Genomic DNA, 22,824 nt, shown 5'->3' with positions numbered 1-22,824 from the left:
CCTACACCTCCCATGCTCCACACAACAGGGCTCATCTACTCATTTAGCACTCATGCTCTGTGTTAAAGAGCACCCTGACACAGGTCCCATTCCAGCACTCCTTCCATGAAAGCCTGGTGGGGAGCAGACTTTGCTGAGCAGACAAAAGCTGAGAGCAGAAACACTGAGGCCATATGAAAATGAGAGGGCAGCTGTCCCAGCCAGGGCAGCAGGACAAGCTGCAGACTGGCAAATATCACTCAGCCTCACCATCTTCTCCCTGCTTTTTCACACAGGGCACTCAGAGAGAAAATGGGAGCTCTGCCAGAGACATCGATTCTCTGCACTTGGACAGAGAGCCTGAGTTTGGCAGCTGCAGTGCAGGAAGAATTAAGTACTCTATGGGCAGCCTATGTGACTTGCACAAGTATTTGCATCCTTTGGTGTATTGCAACTGTGCTCTTGTACAAGCACCTTGAAACACGGGCTTTGGCTGCTGCCCTGCTGCCTCCCTTCTGTGTCACCGTCTGTGTCCTACAATTGGGACTTTGATCACTACATTCTTCTAGTTCTGAAAGCATTTCTCTCTCCCCTGTTGCTGAGCCAAACATCCTGCCTGCACTAACAACAGCAGCCTAAAGGCCAGCTCACACTTCAGCAAGCTCAAGGACATCTCCTGCTTTCCATCCACACAAATGTGCACTTGCTTTTGGGGAGGCACAATCCTCAGCTGGAGAAAACCAGACAGTGACACTGCAAGGCAGTGTAATGGAAAAGGTCGTGTTCGTTGATCAAATCATGAAAGAACAGTTGTGCAAGGAACCGTTTAAAGTCTTGTAAAACTTTAACCATAAAGCTTCTACAATGTGCACAGCTGCAGTTGGCTGAGATGCTTATAGCAGGTACAATAGGTTGCTCATGAGCTGGTAAGAGCCAAGAGAAGAGTTCATGAGCGGGCCACTAGAGGAAGACTACTGACTTCATGCCAGCGACCACCCTACAACCACCAGGAGGCAGAAGAAGACCCACTAGTCACAAGATGAGCACATAGGCAGAGTGCACCAGGGAGCGATGCACCCGACTGATCAGGACTGTATCAAGGGACTGTGATACGGGAGGGGGCTCGTGAGTCGTTGGTGAGCAGCGTCTCCCGGCCGCCCAGCGCTGTTTTGCTTATTTGCCGCTTGCTTAATAAATTTGATCCATGAGTCACTTAAATTGGCCAGTGAACTGCATCACAGCAGTTTATAACAATTGCTATAGTCCTCTGTGAAAGCACAGCATGTCTCGACACTGCACCAGTGCTCTGTGACATCATAGAATATCTATGTACTGGAAGGGGGCTGTGTGACATCATAGAACATCTTGGAAATGCAACAGTTCTCCGTGAAATCACAGCACTCCAGGACACTGCAGCAGGGATCTGTGATGTGACAGCACCACTGGGCACTGCAACAGTGCTCTGTGAAATAACAGCATATGTGCACACTGCAACATAATTCTGTAACAGAAAAGCACATCTGGGCTTTGCAGCAGGGCTGTGTGACATGACAGCACATCTGGGCACTGCAACAGTGCTCTGTGACATTACAAAACATCTGGGCACTCCATCACTGCTCTGATATATATACCATATCTGGGTGCTGCAATAGTGCTCTGTGATATCACAGGATGTCTGGGCACAGTAGCACTACTCTATCACTTCACGTAATATCTGGGCACTGAAATGGGACTCTGTGGCATCACAGCACATGTGAGCACTGCAACAGTGCTCTATAACATCATATCACAACTGCACATTGCTACAGTGCTCTGTGACTTCACAGCATATCTCGACACTGCACCAGTGCACTGTGGCATCATAGCATATCTAGGCACTGGAAGGGGGCTGTGTGACATTATACGACATCTTGGAACTGCAAAAGTGCCCCGTGAAATCACAGCACTGCAGGACACTGCAGCGGGGTTTTGTAACATCACATTACACTTGACACTGCACCAGTGTTCTGTGAAATCACAGCACTCCAGGACACTACAGCATTGTTCTGTGATGTCACAGCACCACTGGACACTACAACAGTGCTCTGTGACATCACAGCATCTGTGCGCACTGCAACATGATTGTGTAACAGAAAAGCTCATCTGGGCTTTGCAGCGGGGCTGTGTGACATGACAGCACATCTGGCCACTGCAATAGTGCTCTGGGACATTGTCATGGTCTGACATGACAGCCTTTTCTGGTAAGGGGGAAGGGGCTGTAAAGATGGCTCCTGTAAGAAGTTGCTCTCAACTCTCCCCAGCTCTGAGCCAGACCCACTGCTGGGGCTGAGCCAATGAGACGCCTCCACCATCACTTTTTAAGAAGAAGCCGGGAGAGGAGGTTTCTTCCTGCATCTTCCTCCTTCTTCTGCCCTTTTCTTCTTCTTCTGGCTGGTGCTGGTGCAAGGAGTAGGAACAGTGACAGAAACAACCATGCAGACTCCAAGGTCAGTGATGAGAGGAGGAGGTGTGTTGGAGCAGAGACCTCCCTGCATTCTATGGAGAGACCTGGTGAAGCTGAGGTTTATTTTCATTTCTTTAAAGACCCCGCATCAGCAGTAGAGACTCATTTTGACAATGAGCCTGTATCAGCAGCAGAGACTCATTTTGACAATGAGCCTGTATCAGGGGCAGAGACTCATTTTGCTAAAGCTGGCCCCGGACCAGGGGCAGGGATTCACTTCATTAAAGGCCCCGAGCCAGGGACAGGGACAATGGCCAGAGGAGGCCATGTCCCGTGGGGGGGACCCAATATCCACAGGAGCTGTAACTGTGGGGAGGAACCCACGACAAAGCAGCTCATTAAACTTATGCCCAGAAGAGTCCTTGTCCCGAGAGAGGGACCCTGCAACTGCAGAAACTGCAGTCATGGTTAAGAATCCAAACCAGAGATATTCACCAGCGACTGTCCCCCGTGTGAGGGACCGTGTATGGGCAGAAACCGCAGCTGCTGGGAACAACCCACCCCAGAGAAGTTCATTAAGGACTGTGTCCTGGGGGAGGAACCCCGTGTTGGAGCAGGGGAAGAATGCCGGGAGTCGTCCTCATCTGAGAAGACAGAAGCGGCAGAGCCCATCTGTGAGAGACTGACCACATCCCCCACTCCCTGCCCCCCTGAGCCATTGAGGGGGGAGGAGGAAAGGTATCGGGAGCAGTGAGCTAGGTCTGGGAAGAAAGGACGGATGGGGTGTGAGATCTTAAAGTGTCAGTTGTAATTCTCATCATCCTGCTCCCCTTTTGCTTTTATTCACTTCTGTTTCTTGTAGAATAAACTTTCCTATTTTCCTCTCTAAGTCGAGTACTGGAGTCTGTTTTGCCCGGAACTGTAATTGACAGTGAGGCCTCCCTGCCCTTGTCTTAATCCACAACAATCTTGCTTATCTTTTTACTCCCATTTTGCTGGAGCCTCTGCCATCCTAACGTATCAGGGGCAGAGAGGGTGGGGGTGAATGGGGTCACCGAGCGAGAGGCTGTTGTGGTGCTGCTGTGCTAGCTGGGCCAAACCACAACAGGGCATCTGGGTACTGTAGCAGTGCTCTGAGACATAACATAATATCTGGGCACTGAAAGGGGGCTCTGTGGCATCACAGCACCTGTGAGAACTGCAACAGTGCTCTATAACATCATATCACAACTGGAGATTGCTACAATGCTCTGTGACAGCATATCTCGACACTGCAACAGTGCTCTTTGACATCACAGCATATGTAGGCACTGGTAGGGGGCTGTGTGACATAACAGAATATCTCTGCACTACAACAGTGCTCCGTGAAATCACAGCACTCCAGGACATTGCAGATGGGTTCTGTGACATCACATCACCACTGGGCACTGCAACAGTGCTCTGTGACATCACAGCATATGTGCACACTGTAACAGGACTGTGTAACACAGCAGCACATCTGGGCGTTGCAGCGGGGCTGTGTGACATGACAGCACGTCTGGTCACTGCAAAAGTGCTCTGTGACATCACAGGACGTCTGCGCACTGTAGCAGTGCTCTATGACTTCACAACATATCTGGGCATTGACGGGACTCTGGCATCACAGTAAAGGTGGGCACTGTAACAGTGCTGTATAAATTCATATCACAACTGCACATTGCTACATTTCTCTGTGACATCATATCTCGACACTGCAACAGTGCTCTGTGACATCATAGCATATCTAGGCACTGGAAGGGGGCTGTGTGATATAATAGAACATCTTGACACTGCAACAGTGCTCTGTGACTTTACATAATATCTGGGCACTGAAATGGAGCTGTGTCACATCACTACACATGTGGGCACTGCAGCAGTGCTCTATAACATCGTATCACAACTACACATTGCTTCAGTGTTCTGTGACATCACAGCATATCTCAACACTGCAACAGTGCACCGTGAAATCACAGCACTCCAGGACATTGCAGCTATGATATGTGACATCACATCACCACTGGGCACTGCAACGGTGCTCTGTGACATCACAGGATGTCTGGGCACTGTAGCAGTGCTCTGTGAGTTCACATCATATCTGGGCACTGAAATAGGACTCTGTGCTATCACTGCAGATGTGGGCACTGCTACAGTGCTCTATGACATCACAGCAGTACTAGGCACTGCACCAGTGTTCTGTGACATCATAACATATCTAGGCACTGGAAGGAGGCTGTATGACATTATAGAACATCTTGGCACTGCAACAGTGCTCCGTGAAATCACAGCACTCCAGGGAACTGCAGCGGGGTTTTGTGATTTCATATCACCACTGGGCACTGCAATAGTGCTCTGTGAAATTACAAGACATCTGGGCAGTCCATCACTGCTCTGATATATAATAGCATATCTGGGCACTGCAATAGTGCTTTGTGACATCACAGGACGTCTGGGCACTGTAGCAGTGCTCTAAGACATAATATCATATCCTGGCAATGAAACGGGACTCTCTGGCATCACAGCACATGTGGGCACTGACACAGTGCTGTACAACTTCATATCACAACTGCACATTGCTACAGTGCTCTGTGAGAACACAGCATATCTCAACACTGCACCAGTGCTCTGTGACATCACAGCATATCTAGGGACTGGAAGGGGGCGATGTGACATCATAGAGCATCTTGGCACTGCAGCAGTGCTCCATGAAATCACAGCATTGCAGGGCACTGCAGCGGGGTTTTGTGACGTCACATCACCACTCGGAACTGCAACATTGGTCTGTGACATTAAAAGATGTAGAATCTTAGAATAATAGACTGGTGGGTGTTGGAAGGGACCTTTAGAGATCATCTAGTCCAACCTCCCAGCAGAAGCAGGTTCAGGTCGCATAGGAATGTGTCCAGGCAGGTCTTGAAGACCTCGAAGGAAGGAGCCTCCACAACTCCTCTGGGCAGCCTGTTCCACTGCTCCATCACTCTCATGGTGAAGTAGGTTTTTCTTATGTTTAGGTGGAACTTTTTGTGTTCCAGCTTCATCCCATCACCCCTTGTCCTGTTACTAGCTACTATAGAAAAGAGGAATGTCCCAACCTCCTGACACTCACCCTTTAGATATTTATAAATGTTAATAAGATCACCCCTCAGTCTCCTCTTCTCCAGACTAAACAGCCCCAGCTCCCACAGTCTTTCCTCGTATGAAAGATGTTCTATACCCTTGACCATCTTGGTGTCCCTGTGCTGGACTCTCTCCAGCAGTTCCCTGTCCCTCTTGAGCTGAGGAGCCCAGAACTGGACACAGAACTCCAGATGAGGCCTCAGCAGGGCAGAGTAGAGGGCAAGAAGAACCTCCCTCGACCTGCTGGTCACACTCTTCTTGATGCATCCCAGAATGCCATTGGCTTCTTGCCCACGAGGGTACATTACTGGCCTATATTTAGTTTATTATCAATCAGGTCTCCCAGGTCTCTCTCTGCAGAGTTGCTTTTCAGCAGTTCGACCCCCAGCCTGTCCTGGTGCATGGGGTTGCTCCTTCGACAGGTTGTGTACCAGGCTGGCAGGGGGCTGCTCCTCGTGCCCAGGCTGTGCTCTCCTCACACTCTGCTCCCCCTGTTTCCCAGAGCGAGCGTGTTTGTGTGTAAGTTCTTTGGTGGCATCATCCCTGACACGATCCAGACCCCAGATGACAAGAGCTTGTGTCACCCTTGAACTGCACCAGTACCACCAGCTGCTAGAAAAAAGTCAGTATATACCCAAAAATCTGGTCACAAGAGCTTGGGGAGGAGTGGTGATCCCCCAGGGAGTGGTGATCAATGGCACAGAATCGAGTTGGAGGCCTGTGGCCAGTGGGGTTCCACAGGGATGGGTTCTGGGGCCAGTCTTGTTCAACGCCTTCATCAAGGACCTGGGTGAGGGGACAGAGGGACCCTCAGTGAGCTCCCTGATGGCACCAAACTGGGAGCACTGGCTGACTCCCCAGAGGCTGTGCTGCCAGTCAGTGAGAGCTGGACAGGCTGAGAGTTGGGCAGAGAGGAACCCGCTGAGGGTCACCAGGAGTAAGGGCAGAGTCCCCAGCTCCAGAGAGACAGGGAACGGCTGGAGAGAGGCAACACAGGGCTACTGAGATGCTGAGGGGATGGAACATGTGTGTGAGGAGGAAAGGCTGCGGGCCCTGGGGCTGTTTAGGTAAGAGGAGACTGCAGGGGGTTCTCATTAATACTGACAAATACATCACTGGTGGGTGTCAGGGGGCTGGGGCAGCACTTTTGTTCTGTTGTATCCAGTGACAGGACAAGGGCTGATGGAAAGAAGCTGCAACACAAAATGTCCCATTGAAACATGAGCAAAAGCTATTTCCGTGCTGAGGTGAGGGAGCCCTGGCCCGGGCTGCCCAGGGAGGCTGCGGAGGCTCCTTCTCGGCAGGTTTCCAAGCCCAGCTGGACACGCTCCTGTGTGACCTGATCTAGGTGGGACCCGCCTGAGATGGGGGTTGGGCTGGATGAGCTTTAGGGGTCGCTTCCAACTGCCACCGTTCTGTGACTGTTTTTAGTGACGGCCCTTCCAGCTGCCACCCTCGGGCGATTCTTACGCCTGTGCCCAGAGGTGATGATGCTGCGGGGCGGGAGCGGGACCGGGAGCACCGGCAGCCACGGGACAGGCGCCGCTTCCCCGCGGCCGCCCCGCGGACTCCATTTCCCGTCAGCGCCCGCGCCTCGCTGTCGCGCAAAGCCGCCGGCGGCAGCCGCGGTGCCTGCCGGGAGTCGTAGTCCCAGCGTGCCCCGCGCGGAGCCCGCGCCGCCGCCCGCGCTGCCGGGGGTCTCTCAGCGCGGGGGCGGCGCCGGCGGCTGCTCCCGGGGGTCCCGGCGGAGGCGGCTCCGGCCGTGTGGGGCGAGGAGGAGGCGGCCGAGCTCCCCACGGCTGAGCGCCGGGCGGCGAGCAGGTGCAGGATGGGGGCTCGTGGCCGGCGGTGAGCGCGGGCCGCGGGCGGGCCGGGGGGCGGCGGGAGGGCGGCGGGGAGGGGGCTCCGCAGCGGGCCGGGGGTGTCCGGTGAGGCGGGGCCGGGCGGAGGCGGCGGCGGGCCCGGGGCGGGCGGCGAGGCCCCGGGAGCCCGAGAGCCGCCCGCGGGCGCCGGTGGGGGGGAGGCGGCCGAACGCGGCTCCGCGGCGGCTCCTCGGGCCCCGGCGGCGGCGCGGAGCGGGGCGGGGGGAGGCGGGGCCGCGCCGTCCCTCCGTGCCGCGGGGGAAAGCGGGAGCGGGGCCCGGGCCCGGCGGGGGCTGCCGCCCGCGGCCCGCCCCGGCGCTGCCCCGCTCCGCTCTTCTGTTCGGGGTTTGACCCGCTCCCGCTTCCCCGCTGCAGCCGGGCAGCCGCGGCGGAGCGGGACGAGCCCCGGGCAGCCGGGAGCGACCGGGCTGGGCCCCGTTCTGCGGCGGGGAGTCCCGGGGGAGGCGGCCCCGGCGCTGGCAGCGGTCTGGGACACGCTTCGCTCACCCCAAAAACTGTGTGTCCCGCTCTTCCCCCGCCCCGCGTTATTTCCTTCGTGCTGTTGTGTTTAAACGCTGCTTGATGCGGTCCCATGGCGGGGGAGGGGGAGGGAAGTCCAGCCCCAGAGAGGGGTGACAACAGCTGAAAGGGCTCCTGGAGCCCTCCCGGGTCGGGAATCGCATCGGTAGTGCCGGGTCCCTCTCTCCAGCAGCTGACTTGGGGATTTCTTCTGAAGACACCTCTCTGGAGGGGACGGTGGCTGCAGCTCAGGAGGGAGCCACGGGGCTGTGGGGCGGCTGCCTCTGGCCTAGGTTCCTTTTGGGGCGGGAGGTTGCCACTTTGGCTCGGTGTCTCCGCTGCTGCTTCTCCCTCACAGGTAGTGTGAGCACGTTTGGGAGAAGCAAATGCAGAGCTGTGCTGAACAGTTGGTTGCCCCACAGGTTCTCATCTGAGTCAGGTGTTTTAAAGTGATATAAAGGGCTTTGAATTCCCTACAGGAAGCCCCGTGAGGGCCGTCAGTGGGAGGGGGCTCTTGGTCAGTGCTGTCTGCTCCTTGGGTTCATGTGGTGGGCACAGCTCTTTGCTCCTCTTCCCCCTGGGTGTGGTTGAACGTGTCCTACCCTCACCTCTGTGTGTCCTGCTACCCTCTGAACTGCGTCCATTGGGGTTTTATCTGTACTTCCAAGTCTACTTCTCCCTTGTGAATGCTTGTGGCAGGCAGGAAGGTGACAAAAGGAGTTGTGGTGGTGATTTGTCAGGTAGGTGCAAGGTTTTGGGCTCTCACTGAGTGTTGTCAGCACCCTCCTGCTCAGAGCCATCCCCTTCACCTAAACCACACACCATCAGTCACAGAAACAGCCCCCAGCAGAGGCACTTCCCAAACCAGCCTCTTGCAAAAAGCAAGGTGCTCACAGAAAGAGGAGAAGCTGGGAGGGTTTGGAAACATCTGGGGGTGAACTTTGTGAGTCCCTGTGCAGTGTTCCAGCTGGAGCTGCGAAAACCTTCTCCAAGCCTCGTTCCAGTGGGGTGTCTGACTGTCCCCAGCCCCTTTCTCTTGATGAGCTGAGTTGAAAGCCTTGTCCTCTTTTAGGGGACAGCCTGCAGGTTGCTGGTTGTTGACGTGCTCTGTGTTTGTGTTTCAGGGGCCCTGTGGGCGGTGGTGGAAGCGGCCAGCGCCGGCGCCTCAGTTCTCTGCCTGTGTGAGAAGGGAGATGCCAAGGTCACGGAAGAGACAGGCAAGATCTCCAAGAAGGAAAAGGAAATGAAAACAGGTGAGACCCATCCCCAAAGAGATTGTTTCCTTTTCACCCTTTGTTGTGTTTCGGGCTCCTGTTGGGCAGCTGGTGTGAATGGGCAAGGGCACAGAGAGCAGGGCTGTGGCTGGTGTAAGAAATGCTTCATTCTTCCCAGAAAGCCCAGTTTTAACCCAAATCCTGCTGCTGAAGCATCACTAATGAGCTTCAGCTTCCCAGCTGGATGCATTCAGTCATCCAGGATAGGCAAAAAGGGCATCCTGGCCTGGATTGGGAACAGTGTTGTCAGCAGGAGCAAGGAGCTGATCGTTGCCCTGGACTCGCCTTTGGTGAGGCTGCACCTCCAATACTGTGCTTGGTTCAGGGCCCCTCTCTACAAGAAGGACATGGAGGTGCTGGAGAGGATCCAGAGGCAGCTACCAAGCCAGGAAAGGATTTGGAGCACATCTCAGATGAGGAAGGACTCAGGGTTCTGGGGCTGTTTAGCCTGGAGAAAAGAAGGCTCAGGGGAGACCTTCTCGCTTTGTACAACTATTTGAAGCTGAAGAGAGATGAGGCTCAGTCTGTTCTGCCTGGTAACAAGCAACAGAACAAGAGGAAACAACCTCAAGTTGTGCCAGGGGAGGTTCAGGCTGGATATGAGGAGGAATTTCTTTGCTGACAGGGTTGTCAGGCCTTGGAACAGCTGCCCAGGGAGCTGCTGGAGTCACCGTCCCTGGAGGGGTTTCAGAGCCGGGTGGGTGTTGCACTGAGGGAAATGGGCTGGTGGGTGATGGGGCTGGGACAGAGGCTGCACTCCAAGAGCTGAAAGGTCTCTCCCAGCTGAAATGATCCTGTGACTGTGTGATGCCTGTGAAGTGATGTGTCTGTGTTGGGCTGTGCGGGGCTCTGCAGGGAAGGCCGCGTCCGGCCATGACTGTGGCAGCTGGAGGCAGGGCCTGGCTGCCCCCCACAGAGTCACAGAATGATGGGGCTTGTCAGGAACCTTTAGAGATCCTTCAGCCCAACCCCCTGCTAAAGCAGGTTCTGCTTTGTCAGGGGCACAGGAACGTGTGCAAGTGGGTTTGGAAACCTGCCGAGAAGGAGCCTCCACACCCTCCCTGGGCAGCCTGGGCCAGGGCTCCCTCACATTAACAGGGAAATATGTTCCTTATGTTTAAATGGAAGCTCCTCCTAAAGTCCACAGGGGATACTTGCAGCAGCTTTTCACAGAAGCCTGTGTTTGCCCACGGGATAGAAAGCAGGGGAATCTGGGGCACTTGTGGCAGGTTCTGTCCCTTCCCTGCCCCTTTGACCATGTGGCAGGATGGAGCTCAGCCCAGACAGCACCGTGCCGGGGTTCCTCTCTGCCTGGACACACTCTGTGTCCAGGCTTTGACCCTAAGCTGTTCCTGCTTTACTTCCTTGGCCTGTTGTTGTTCTGTGGGGACAGGCTGAGCAGGTATCACCTCCTTCACCCCGTGAGCTGGGGACAAGGAGGGCTGCGTGGGCAGTGCCCGTTGGCTCTGCAGGGCAAGGGCTCAGCAGCTGGAGGCAGGTAGCCACGGCTGCCCACTGCCTGTCCTCAACTTGCCATCTCCTCTGCTAGGAAGGTGCCGGGTCCTTGTTGCTGTTCCGAGGGTGGTGTTTCTCACAGAGCCTGCGGCAGCTGATCTTCAGGATGCTGCAGGAGATCTGCAGCCTACTGGCAGTACCTCCTAGGTAGGCACCGAGCCCTTTGGACTGGCTGTTTCTGCACTGCGTGTGTCTCCTCCTGGAGCTGCAAGGTGCTGCTGGAACAGCCGGGGCTTGCTGCCCCCGTGGCTGCCGCAGCCGCTGCCCTGGTGCTCTGAGAGACGTGGGCTCCGGCGTCAGGTTTCCCTGCAGCGCTGCGGGTGCAGCTCAGCAGCTCCTGTCAGCCCGGCTGAGCCTGCCGGGCGCTGCCTGCCCCATGCTTCTGCTCTCCCGCAGGCTACCTGCTGCTCGGGGGCTTCGTGGCCTTGGGTGTGTGCTCCAGGAACGGCCCAGTGGAGAACCAGCGCAGCATCTGTCGCCTCTGCTGGGGCCTGCAGCTCCTGCTCACGGCTCAGGCATCCAGCTCCATTCTGTGTCCTTGCCTGTGCTGCTCACTGTCGCCTGCACCGAGAACATCGAGCACGTGGCCTCTTGGGCTTCTGCTGCCCACAGGGCAGAACTCTCAGCGCCCTGGCTGGCTCCTGGTGCCCCTCTGGTTTTACAGATGGGGAGAGGGGGGCACAGAAGGTGGGGGCTGTGTGGAAGCCGGGCGTGCTGGGCGGGAAGGGCAGATACCGCTTGGTCCCGGCACTGAAACGCTCCTCCCCGTGTGCCAGGGCCTGGCAGGAGGCTGCCGGGCACGTGTGTGCAATGACGCTGCTCTGGGACTTCCAGGTTTGCTGTGTTTCTGTGCACCAGCTGTCACCTCAGCCATGGAGAGATCACTGCTGGGAAGCTGGAGCACGGCCTGGGCAGCAGCTTCCTTGAGGAGCAGCTCTTGAAGAAGAACTCCTGCCCCTGGAGTGCCCCAACCAGCTGGCCCAGACCTCAGTCTCGCCACTGCTGGGCCTTTTGCTGTGTGTTTGTTTCCCCTCCAGGCTTCATTCCCCTGCTGTGTCTGCCTTTTCCTCCCTGCTCTCTTTTCCGCCTGCTTCTGTGTTCTTCCATCCCCTCTGTGGGTTCAAGACTGTTCCTGGTTTTAATAAAGATGTATTTTGTAGCTAATGAGACAGTCTGTAATTCAATGAGTATCAGAGAATCACAGAATCACAGAAGGTATGAGTTGGAAGGGACCTGTAGTGATCATCCAGCCCAACCCCCTGCAGAAGCAGCTCCCACCTAGATCAGGTCACACGGGAACTGTGTCCAGGTTAGTCCTGAAGAGCTCCAAGGAAGGAGCCTCTACACCCTCCCTGGGCAGCGTGGGCCAGGGCTCCCTCACCCCCTCAGTCTCTTCCACACTAAACAGCTGCAGGTTCTGCAGCCTTTCCTCGTATGGAAGATGCTCCAGTCCCCTGATCATCTTGGTGGCCCTGCACTGGCCTCTCTCCAGCAGTTCCATGGAACTGTGGAGCCCAGAGCTGGACACCTCCAGATAAGAGGGGGAGCAGAATCTCCCTCAATGTGCTGCCCACACAGGCTGCCATTGGCTTCTTGCCCACGAGTGCACGTTGCTGCTCATGGTCAGTTTATTATCACGCAGCATTCCCAGGTCTGTCTCTGCAGAGCTGCTCTCCATCAGGTCACCCTGAGCCTGTCCTGGTGCAGGGGGTTGTTCCTCCCCAGCTGCAGGACTCTGCCCTTGTCCTTGTTGAACCTCATCAGGTTCCTCTCTGCCCAACTCTCAGCCTGTTGAGATCCCTCTGACTGGCAGCACAGCCTCTGGGGAGTCAAGCAGTGCTCCCAATTTGGTGCCATCAGGGAGCTCACTGAGGGTCCCTCTGTCCCCTCACCCAGGTCCTTGATGAAGGCGTTGAACAAGACTGGCCCCAGAACCCATCCCTGTGGAACCCCACTGGCCACAGGCCTCCAACTCGATTCTGTGCCATTGATCACCACTCTGGGGGATCACCACTCCTCCCCAAGCTCTTGTGACCAGACTCAAGATTTTTGGGTATCTACTGGGCTTTTTCTAGCAGCTGGTGGTACTGGTGCAGTTCAAGGGTGACACAAGCTCTTGTCATCTGGGGTCTGGATCGTGTCAGGGATGATGCCACCAAAGAACTTACACACAAACATGCTCACTATGGGAAACGGGGGGAGCAGAGTGTGAGGAGAGCACAGCCTGGGCACGAGGAGCAGCCCCCTGCCAGCCTGGCACACAACCTGTTGATGAAGTTGCCCAAGTTGTTGAGCAGCTGCAGGTTGTTGCTGAGCAGGAGGTGGTTCCCTGTACCGGCCAGGGCCAGGGCCAGTCAGCTCGGGGTTGGACCCGCTGCTGCCCAAGGCCTGGCCAGCAAGTGATGGAGGTAAAGCTTCTGTGATGGATGGACTGGAGAAGGGGAAGAAGTTGCTGCAGCAGAAGGGAGTGAGAAAGTGAGAACAACATGTCAGGGGTGCCTGTATGTGGGTGTGAGGTGACATCACTGCAGTGCCCCCCATGGGGCCATCCCAGGGGCCAGGAGCTGCGATTGGCGTCTCTGCGAGGCCGAAGGAGCAGCCCCGGCAGGAGCAGTGGGGCTGGGGGTGTGTCGGGGCCCCGCGGGGCTGTGCCTAGGCTGGGTGCCAGGAGGAAACCTCAGGCTTCCTGGCCGGGCGCTGTGGGGGAAGCGCAGCGAGTGCTGCGAGGCCGCGGGGGCTGCGGTTTGTGCAGCTGCAGCTGCAGCTCCCGATGCATCTGCCTGCAGGGAACAACGGCCCCTGGGGGACACGGGGACGGCTGGGGACACGCTGGGGCCTCTCCTGCTGCCGGGCTGGGGACGTGTCCCAGCGCGGCTCCTGCCGGGGCCCTGTCCTGAGGCTCTCCAGGAGGGATGCTCCTGCAGGCCGGGGCTGCAGCTCTGCCCCCAGCCCAGGGCTGTCCCACAGGGGCTGCAGCAGGGCAGGGGCTGTTCCCTTTCCACCCCGACACAGAGCCAGTGCAGCCCCACAGCTCGGGGCTGGAGGACACAGCCCTCGTGGGTTCTCTGATGAGTGTAGCCCTGGGGATGCTCAGTGCTCCCAGTGCTCCCAGTGCTCCCAGTGCTCCCAGTTGAGGGCCTGGAGACCCATTTCCCCTCTGCGCCTGCCTCAGCCCATAACTCTGCCCCATGGCAGCAGCCGTGGCACCTGCATTGGGACCGTGGTGTCCCTCATATATGGGCATGAAGGGCACTGGAGAAGCTCATTGGCGGGCTGAGCTGTGTCAGAGGGGAGAGAGCTCCTGATCACATCTCAAAAGGTGCTGCTGCTTGGATTGGCTCCTGCAGCTGCGTTGGCATCTCTCAGAGATCTCACCCTCCCATCAGCAGCAGCCCCACGAGGGTGCGGGAGCCGTGCCGGGGAGTGGGGAGCAGCAGGGCTGTGCCCGCGGGGCAGGAGGCTCAGGATGGTCACGGAGGGACTCCTGTGGCCTCGGGTGCTGTGGCCGCTCCTCGGGCTGCAGCTGTGCAGGGGTAAGTGCTGGCTCCCTTGTCCCACAGCCCAGGGCCAGTGGGCACCAGCGTGCTCATCGGGATACCTCTGGCAATAGGGTTTCCTCACGGGTGCCGCTGGGACGAGGGGCAGAAGGTGCTCAAGGGAGTGGATGCTGTGCCTGTGTGGGTGGGAGAGGGAGGTGTGGGGCTGGGGCACGGGGCCATACGGGGGTTGCTGTGCTGGGGAGGAGAGAGGGGGCATGGGAAAGGGGGGGTTGTATTAGTGGGGATGTACTGCAGGCTGTGGGGCTGTGAATGGTACAGCAGGTCTGCTACTGGGCAGCCTCAGCCCTTTGCAGAGCTGCGGAGAAAAGGGACCCCCAGACTGCCCCAGGGACAGCCCAGGATGGAGAGGGCTGTCCCTCAGGTGCTTTTACCTCTGCCTGGGCAGTGGGGACCCCAGAGCTGTAGTGTGCAGCTCAGTGCTCTCCTGACCAGCCCCGTGTTGGCGTTTCAGGGGCTGCAGAGTTGAGGCTGGTGGATGGTGGCAGCCGCTGCGCTGGGAGAGTGGAGGTGGAACACAAGGGACAGTGGGGCACTGTCTGTAGTGTCAACTGGGACTTGAAAGATGCAGTGGTTTGCAAGCAGCTGGGATGTGGATCTGCTGTTCGAGCTTTTTGGAATGCACATTTTGGACAAGGATCTGGCCCCATTTGGTTGGTTGATGTTCAGTGTCGTGGCTCTGAGTCTGCCCTGTCCAACTGTACACACAGCGGATGGGGTGAGAACAACTGTGGTCACAGCTGGGATGCTGGAGTGAGCTGTTCAGGTAAGAGGCCAGAAAGGGACCTGACTGTGCCCTCCAGGAGCAATGAGAGTGTGTGAGAGCAGGGTCCAGGCTGGCTGGTCACATTGCCAAGCTGCAGCTGGTGTTGCTGGTGTCTCCAGTCCTGACAAAGGACAATAGGAACCCAGTCCGGGTTCTCACCCCAAACCTGGGCCCTGAGGTTGCTCAGCCCACTCTCAGTCGGTGCCTGGCCTGCCTCTCCCTGCCCCATTGTGTCTCAGTTCCCATCTTCCTCCTCCCACTCAGCCAGGAGCAGTCTGGCATTGCCACGGGCCAGGTCCCACCACGCCAGAGGCACCCACAGCGTCTCATGCAGCCACCCACAGCCCTGGGGAATGGCAGGAGATAACAAGGGACTTTGGGGCTATTGGCACCTTACTCCTCTGCCAGGGTGACCCCTGAGCTGCAGCCCACAGAGTCACAGCCCCATGCAGTTGAGGTGACCTGTTGCTGCAGCTTTCCTGCCTATCCCAGCCCCAGCTGCCCTGTGCCACAGGACCTGTGCCAGCGCTTGCACTGTCCTCAGTGCCCGTCCTTGCCCTGAGAGGTGCTGCAGCCCAGGGCTGCTCCTGGTGTGTTTGTGCCACCAGCACCCACTGGGAACTGCTGGGGGGCTTGTGGGGCACTTTGTGGCCTCCTTGGAGATGAGGTGGGATCAGGGCAGGCAACTGCCAGCAGGTGCTGGGAACTCACATGGGGCTTTGTCTGCTCCAGGGTTTGTCCGGCTGGTTGGAGGGGACAATGACTGCTCAGGACACGTGGAGATCCGTAAGGTGAATAAGTGGAGAAGTGTCTGTGCCTCAGCCTTTGGTGCCAGAGCTGCTGCTGTGGTCTGCAGGGAGCTGCAGTGTGGGGCAGCCCTGAACATCCGAGGGGCAGCTCGTGATGGAACCAGCGCCGGTGCCATGTGGGACAAAGAGCTGCAGTGTGCAGGGAATGAACCCTTCCTCCAGTTGTGCCCCAGGGAGACCCCCAGAGACCATCTCTGCACCCCCAGAGCTGCTACTTGGCTCAGCTGCACACGTAAGGACTCTCACTGGGGTGTAAAACACCAGGGATGTGCTGGGGACAGGGCAGCGGGGCAGGGACCGTGCTGGGCCTGAGGACAGAGGGGCTGATGTGGGGTCTGCAGCCCCACAATGATGCGGGAAGAGGTGGAGGAGGAGGATGGCAGCTCTCCTCCATCTGACCTCTCCCCAGCTCCTGAAGGAGCCAGAGCACAAGTCCATCCCCTTCCATTCTTGTCTGTCACAGGGTTTGCAGGGTTCAGGCTGGTGAACGGCAGCACGGCGTGCGAGGGGAGGGTGGAGCTGCACGTGCAGGGGACCTGGGGCAGCCTCTGTGCCTCCCGCTGGCACCTCTCCGACGCCCACGTCCTCTGTGGTCACCTGGGCTGTGGCTTTGCCGTGTCCCTTCCCAGAGGAGGGAGTTTTGGGAGAGGAACGGGCCCCGTCTGGAGAGACTCGTTCCACTGCAGTGGGACTGAAGCCCACCTGGGACAGTGCCCAGTGACCGTGCTGGGGGCCTCCCCATGTTCCCATGAGGATGCTGCTGCTGTCATCTGCTCAGGTGAGGGCTGACAAACCCTGGATTCGCTCCTTTGTCTCCTGGCATGACAGCAGCCCAAGGCAGGGGACCCCGGGGCACGTCCAGGCTGCACTTCCCCCTGCAGAAGCCCTGAGGGCTGCAGAGAGACATTGTCCCTGTCCCCTAGGGCAGCCCCAAGGGCCACCTCCAGGCTCAGGCTCCTCTGATGTCCCTCGGGGTGCTGGGTGCGGGACAGGGCTGTGGGGCTCAAACCACCCCTCTGGCTGCAGACAGCCCTGTCCCAGCAACACAGAAATAGCCCCAGGCATGATCTCAGCCCCACGGGGCTGCCTGGCTGCCCCCAGCAGCAGCAGCAGAGCAGGGGGTGAGGCACAGAGCCAGGCTGGGGCTTCTGGTGAGCACCAGCCCCAAAGCTGTCCTTTCTGCTGGGGCAGCCTCCTCAGCTCTGCTCCCTGCCAGGGACACTGGCTGCCAGGGCCCATCTCCAGCAGAGAACCAATGGCTTAGGTTGGAAAAGGCCTTGAAGCTGCTGCAGTCCCAGCCCTGCCCTCACCCTGCCAAGCCCACCAGCAGCTTCAGGGGCTTTTGCTGCCAGCCCAAAGGGTTGTGTGAGTCCATGATTGGTGATTCCACAACTCCCCAGGCCCCGCTGGCTCCGGGTCCCTGCGGCTGGTGGGGGGAGGGAGCCGGTGCGCCGGGCGAGTGGAGATCTTCCAGCGCGGGACGTGGGGCAGAGTCCTGTCTGAGCAGTGGGACGTGGCGGAGGCCCGTGTGGCGTGTCGGCAGCTGCGGTGCGGAGAGGCAGAGATGGCCTACAACCCGCCCAAGGCCGAGCGAGGGCCGGGCCCCGTGGGGCTGCGAGGGGTGCGGTGCCAGGGGTACGAGGCCCAGCTGAGCCTCTGCAGCACCTCCCCGACTGAGGCCGCGCCGGCGGCCGGCATCGCCGAGGACGTGGGGGTGGTTTGTGAGGGTGAGTGTCCCCACGGGCCCCCCGGGGCACAGAGTGGGTGGGCAGCCGGCCCCCGCCGCCATCTGGGCTCTGTCCCCACCGCAGGGAGCCGGCGCGTGCGGCTGGCGAACGGGCCCGGGCGCTGCGCCGGGAGAGTGGAGATCTACTCCCAGGGCAGCTGGGGCAGCGTCTGCGACGACGGCTGGGACCTGCCCGATGCCGCTGTCGTGTGCCGGCAGCTGGGCTGCGGAGGGGCCGTGCGGGCGCCGGGCTCTGCCGCCTTTGGGGAGGGCTCCGGGCACATCTGGCTGGACGACGTCAACTGCTCCGGGGCCGAAGCCGCTCTCTGGGACTGCCCGGCCGGGCCCTGGGGGCGGCACGACTGCGGGCACAAAGAGGACGCCGGAGCCGTCTGCTCAGGTGTGTGGCGGGAGCCCAGGGCCCAGGGCACAGACTGTTCCTGGCTGCCTCTGAGCTCCCGCCCCAGCCCAGCCCAGGGACGGCCACGCAGGGTCCCCTCCGTGCCCCGGGCTCCCTGTGCTGCTCCGCCGTGGCCCAGGCCCAGCGGGAAGGGCAGGGCCGTGTGTCCATCACAGACGTGTCCGTGCCCGTGGCTGCAAAGGGGCGCTTTGCCCGGCTGAGGGGCCGGGGGGAGCAGGGCTGTCCCTGCTCCCAGAGCCCCAGACCAGCCCCTTCCCCTCTGGGGCCTTTCCTCCCAGAGTTCACGGCCCTGAGGCTGGAGAACAGCGACGGCTGCTCCGGGCGCCTGCAGGTTTTCTACAACGGGACTTGGGGCAGCGTTTGCTCCAACTCCATGACCCCCAAAACGGTGTCACTGGCGTGCGAGGAGCTGGGCTGCGGGAAGAAAGGGACCCTGGAGATACAATGGCCACGGGGCAGAGTGTCTGGCCCCGCCTGGCTGGACCATGTGGAGTGTGAGGAGAGACACGGCTCCTTCTGGCTATGTCCCTCCGATCCCTGGAACCCGCGGTCGTGCGACGAGCTGCGAGATGTGACCCACATCACCTGCCGTGGTAATTCTGAGCTGCATGGGCACCAGTATCCACCCAGCAATTCCTCCCTGCTGGCTGGGATAAGCACTGGGGTGGCAGCGGGAGCAGGGCAGGGATTGTCCCCTGTGCTGGGCTCTGGTGAGGCTGCAGCTCGAGGGGTGTGTTCAGTGCTGGGTCCCTCACTCACTGTCGGAGGGACACTGAGGGGCTGGAGCTTGGCCAGAGCCAGACAGCGGAGCTGGGGAAGGGGCTGGAGCAAAAGGGGCTGGGGAGGCGCTGAGGGAATGGGGGAGTTGAGCCTGGAGAAGACGAGGCTGAGATGAGACAGGAGTAGTCTGTGCAAAACCTTGCCAGGAGATGGACTGATGTTAGGGTCGGTCTCTTCTCTCTAGTAATGAATGACAGGACAAGAGGAAAGGGTCTCAAGTTGCCCCAGGGGAGGTTGAGATTGGAGCTGAGGCAGAACTGTTTCCCTGAGAGGGTTGTCCGCCCCCTGTGCCAGGCTGCCCAGGGAGGTGGGGGAGTCCTCATCTCTGGAGGGATCCCAAAGCTGAGGTGCTGAGGGTTGTGGGTCAGTGGTGGGATGGGCAGGGTGAGGGGAGGGCTGGGACTCCAGCAGCCTCAGGGGCTTTTCCTACCCAAATGATTCCACGACTCCATGTTTCTCTGATCTCCTTCTGCAGGGACACGGCCCGAAATGACCCCAACCCCGGGCTCCCCGTGCCCCAACGCCACGAGCTGCACAGGTAGGGAGCTGCTCCTCTGCTGCCCCTCTGGCCTGGCAGGACTGTGCCCACCGTCCCGCTGCCCTGGCAGCTCTGTGCCTCCTGCAGACAGGGACAGGATCCGCGCCGTGGGAGGAGAGGACGGCTGCTCGGGCCGGGTGGAGCTGTGGCACCGCGGCTCCTGGGGGACGGTGTGCGACGACACGTGGGACGTGCGGGATGCCGAGGTGGCCTGCAGGCAGCTGGGCTGTGGGCCCGCCGTGGCTGCCCTGCCCGAGGCTGCCTTTGGGGAGGGCACGGGCCCCATCTGGCTGGAGCAGGTGGAGTGTCGGGGCACAGAGGCGGCTCTGCAGCACTGCTGGGCCTGGCCCGGGGACCGCGGGCTCTGCCGGCACAAGGAGGACGCGGCCGTGCGCTGCGCGGGTGAGTGCAGGGGCTGCAGCTCTGCCCGGGACACTGCATGGAGCTGGGGCAGGTCCCATCCTGCCCTCAGAGCTCTGGAGAGCGAGGCTGTTCCTGCAGAGCGTGGCAGCCTGGTCCCATGTCGACAGCAGCTTCTGTGGGGCTGGATGTCCTCCAGCTGCTGCCCGGCCAGGCTCTGCAGCCCCAGGGGCACTTCTGGACCTTGGAGTCCTGGTTGATAAACTGAACATGAGCCAGGAACGTGCCCTCATGGGCAAGAAGGCCAATGGTATCCTGAGGGCATCAGGAAGAGGGTGGGCAGCAGGTCGAGAGAGGTTCTACTTCCCCTCTGCTCTGCCATATCTGGTGGGGCGTCATCTGGAGTCCTGTGTCCAGTTCTGGGCACCCCAGCTGCAGAGGGACAGGGAACTGCTGGAGAGAGGCCAGTGCAGGGCCAGCAAGATGATGAGGGGACTGGAATATCTTCCTTATGAGGAAAGGCTGTGGGGCCTGGGGCTGTTTAGTCTGCAGGAGGCTGTGGGGAGATCTCATTAACACTGACAAGTACCTAAAGGGTGGGTGTCATGGGGATGAGGTGACATTTTTTCTGCAATGTCCAGTCACAGGACAAGGGGTAATGGACAAAAGCTGCAAAACAAAAAGCTCCACTAAAACGCAAAGAGAAACTCTTACACTATTAATGTGAGGGAACCCTGGCCCAGGCTGCCCAAGGAGGGTGTGGAGGCTCCTTCTCCAAACCCACCTGGACACATTCCTCTGCCCCCTGAGCAAGGGAAACCTGCTGTAGCAGGATGTGAGCTGGATGAGCTCTGGAAATCCGTTCCAACCCCCACTATCCTATGAGTCTCTGAACTCCCAGGCTGCTGATGCTGCCCTGGCCAAGGCTCAGAGCAGGGCCCTGGGCTCTGCCGCAGCCCCCTGAGCAGCCCTGTGGAAGGGGTGGTTCAGGGGGGCTGTGCCAGGGGTGTCTGCACACACAGGCCGGGTAAGGGTGGAGGCTCCTGGTACCCACATACCCCCCTCTTAGCTCATCTCTCCTTCTCCTCCTCTGCAGCTGCGCCCAGGACAGCAGCACTGACCCCTCGAGCAGGTGACGTGTCCTTCCCATCAGCAACGAGTCTCCTCAAGACCAGGCTGTGACCCAGCCAGAGGGAAGGGGATCCTCACTGGGGGGAAACTCCCACGAGGAGGCAGCGGGTTATGGGTGCTGGGGGTGGGGAGGGCTGTGAGTTGCCCACGGTATGATGGGGGTCAGGGCTGGGTGCTCCAGCCCCCCAGTGCTCCTTGGCCTGGTGCTTCCCTCTGTGTGTCGCTGCCTGTGCAGATCCCACTCGGGGCCACCCGACCAGCAGCAGAAGTGTCTCATTGCCCATCATCATGTGCATGATCCTGGGAGCCCTTGTCTGCCTGCTGCTGGTCCTCCTGGCCTGGAGAGTGCTCAGCGCCAGGGCTGAGCGCAGAGGTGGGTCCTGCCCCACGCTGCCACGGGAAGGTGCCTCTTGGCAGGGCCAGGGCGCTGTGGGGTGTGTGTGTCAGCACAGGCAGAGCTGGGGGCACAGGCGTGTGCTGCTGCTGTGCCTCTGACTGCCTGATGATGGGCCAGCAGCAGCCAGGGGAAGAGAGTCCCGAGACAGGGGAGTTGGGGATGGGGCGAGAAATGGCCAGAGCTGGGCTGGGGCAGATGGGCACAGGAGGAATGCAGGGCAGCAGGGTCCATCCCCGTGGTGTCAGGCCCCAGGCTGCTCCTCTGCCCAGCCCTCAGCTCCCCGTGGCAGTGCAGGGGCTGTGTTGTGGATCCGTGGGGCAGAGAGGGGGCAGCTGCGGAGGGGAGAGAAGGTGGGAACTGCCTGTCCCTGAGCCAGAACAGCCTCTATCCACAGGCTCCCAGACAGCCCTGGAGCCCTTCCCTGAGGCCGTGTACCAGGAGATCAGTTACAGCCCAGTGTGGGAGGAGCAGGCGAGATTTAACCCATCAGGTGGGTCTGGGTCCATCCCTGGGGGCTCTGTCCCCTGGTCCCCAGCTGCAGCTGACTCCCTGCAGCCCCCAGGCCCAAGGTCCCTGCAGCAATGTGGGGAGAGCAGAGAGGTCCTGGCCCAGGACAGAAGCTTCCTCCCCATCAGCTCTGCCCACCCCAGCTGGGTTTGTCCCAGGGCACAGGGTCAGTCCTGGGCCCTCCTCCCCACTCAGCCCTGGCTTTGTGGGTCACTTCTCCAGGCTCCTATTCGGAGGGGTCCCTGACCAAGCTGCAGCCCCATCACATGGACAGCGAGGAGGAAGATGGTCTGGGGTCAGCACGAGGTAATGGGGGGCAGGAAGGGGTTGCTGACTCATCGCTGCAGACTTGGGATGGACAGTGGCCCCCCTGAGTGCCACCATCAGAGTTGGGGAGCAGATGGGGATCTCCTGTGCCGCTGCAGCCACCAGTGCCCGAGCCCTGTGTCCCTGCGCTACCTCCCGTCCTCTTCTCTGCACGATGCATCTTCTCACCAACCTCGGCTCCTTTCTGCTTCCAGATGTCCCTGTCCTGCCCAGAGGTGGCCCAGCAGATGGCTATGATGATGCCAGGGAGGTTTCTGACCCTGGGGAGGACCTTGTGTCTGGGCAGAGAGGCTGGGAAGTGCCCAGGGCAGCGGAGGAGGGAGCAGGGCCCAGGGACGCACCTGGAGGTGAGGGGATGGGGATGAGGGACAGGACGGGTGGAGGGGGACTCAGCATCTCTGAAGTGGTGAGGAGAGGGAAGGAAGGAGATGTCCAAATGTGCTACAGTCTGCCTTGCTGCTTTGCAGAGACAAAGCTGTGCTCCCAGAGCAGTGCCGGGGCCCCTGGAGCTGAGGGAGATGCCCAGTGCCTGTGCCCAGAATGCTGGAGCTACGACGATGCCCAAGAGGTGTCCCTGGCACATCCCCCTGAGGACAGTGAGGCCGTGACACTGCAGCTCAGGGCACAAGGGTGGCCCATCCCTGGGCCAGGAGAGCCCGTCACTGCTGCGGGGCTGGGAGCAGCTGGGAGGGAGGAAGGAGCTGTGCGGCTGGGAGAGCCCTGAGCTCCAGGGAGCCCTCGGCCCTTGCCAGACATTTCCTCTGCCTTCAGTGTCCTGTGT

The 22,824-nt window shown here is 59.5% G+C and overlaps 2 protein-coding genes across 2 annotated transcripts; both read left to right on the top strand.

The window, feature by feature from the left end:
• Window positions 1–7,041: 7,041 nt before the first annotated feature.
• Window positions 7,042–11,888, top strand: LOC133629258 (uncharacterized). The gene is made up of 4 exons (XM_062019912.1): window positions 7,042–7,402; window positions 9,060–9,188; window positions 10,763–10,871; window positions 11,121–11,888. The coding sequence occupies exons 1-4, from the start codon at window positions 7,042–7,044 to the stop codon at window positions 11,476–11,478; spliced, it is 957 nt and encodes a 318-aa protein (XP_061875896.1). The 3' UTR covers window positions 11,479–11,888.
• Window positions 11,889–14,190: 2,302 nt separating this feature from the next.
• On the top strand, window positions 14,191–22,090 carry LOC133629257 (scavenger receptor cysteine-rich type 1 protein M130-like). The gene is made up of 13 exons (XM_062019911.1): window positions 14,191–14,257; window positions 14,736–15,047; window positions 15,780–16,088; window positions 16,320–16,634; window positions 17,257–17,583; window positions 17,668–17,982; window positions 18,282–18,596; window positions 19,259–19,321; window positions 19,409–19,723; window positions 20,778–20,813; window positions 21,048–21,185; window positions 21,604–21,699; window positions 21,939–22,090. Exons 1-13 carry the CDS (start codon window positions 14,191–14,193, stop codon window positions 22,088–22,090), a joined length of 2,760 nt encoding a protein of 919 aa, XP_061875895.1.
• Window positions 22,091–22,824: the final 734 nt, after the last annotated feature.

The sequence above is a fragment of the Colius striatus genome, unplaced genomic scaffold, assembly GCF_028858725.1.
Source record: "Colius striatus isolate bColStr4 unplaced genomic scaffold, bColStr4.1.hap1 scaffold_35, whole genome shotgun sequence".
NCBI lineage: Eukaryota > Metazoa > Chordata > Aves > Coliiformes > Coliidae > Colius > Colius striatus.
The sequence above is the reverse complement of the archived record's forward strand: the minus strand, read 5'-3'. Positions and strand labels throughout refer to the sequence as shown.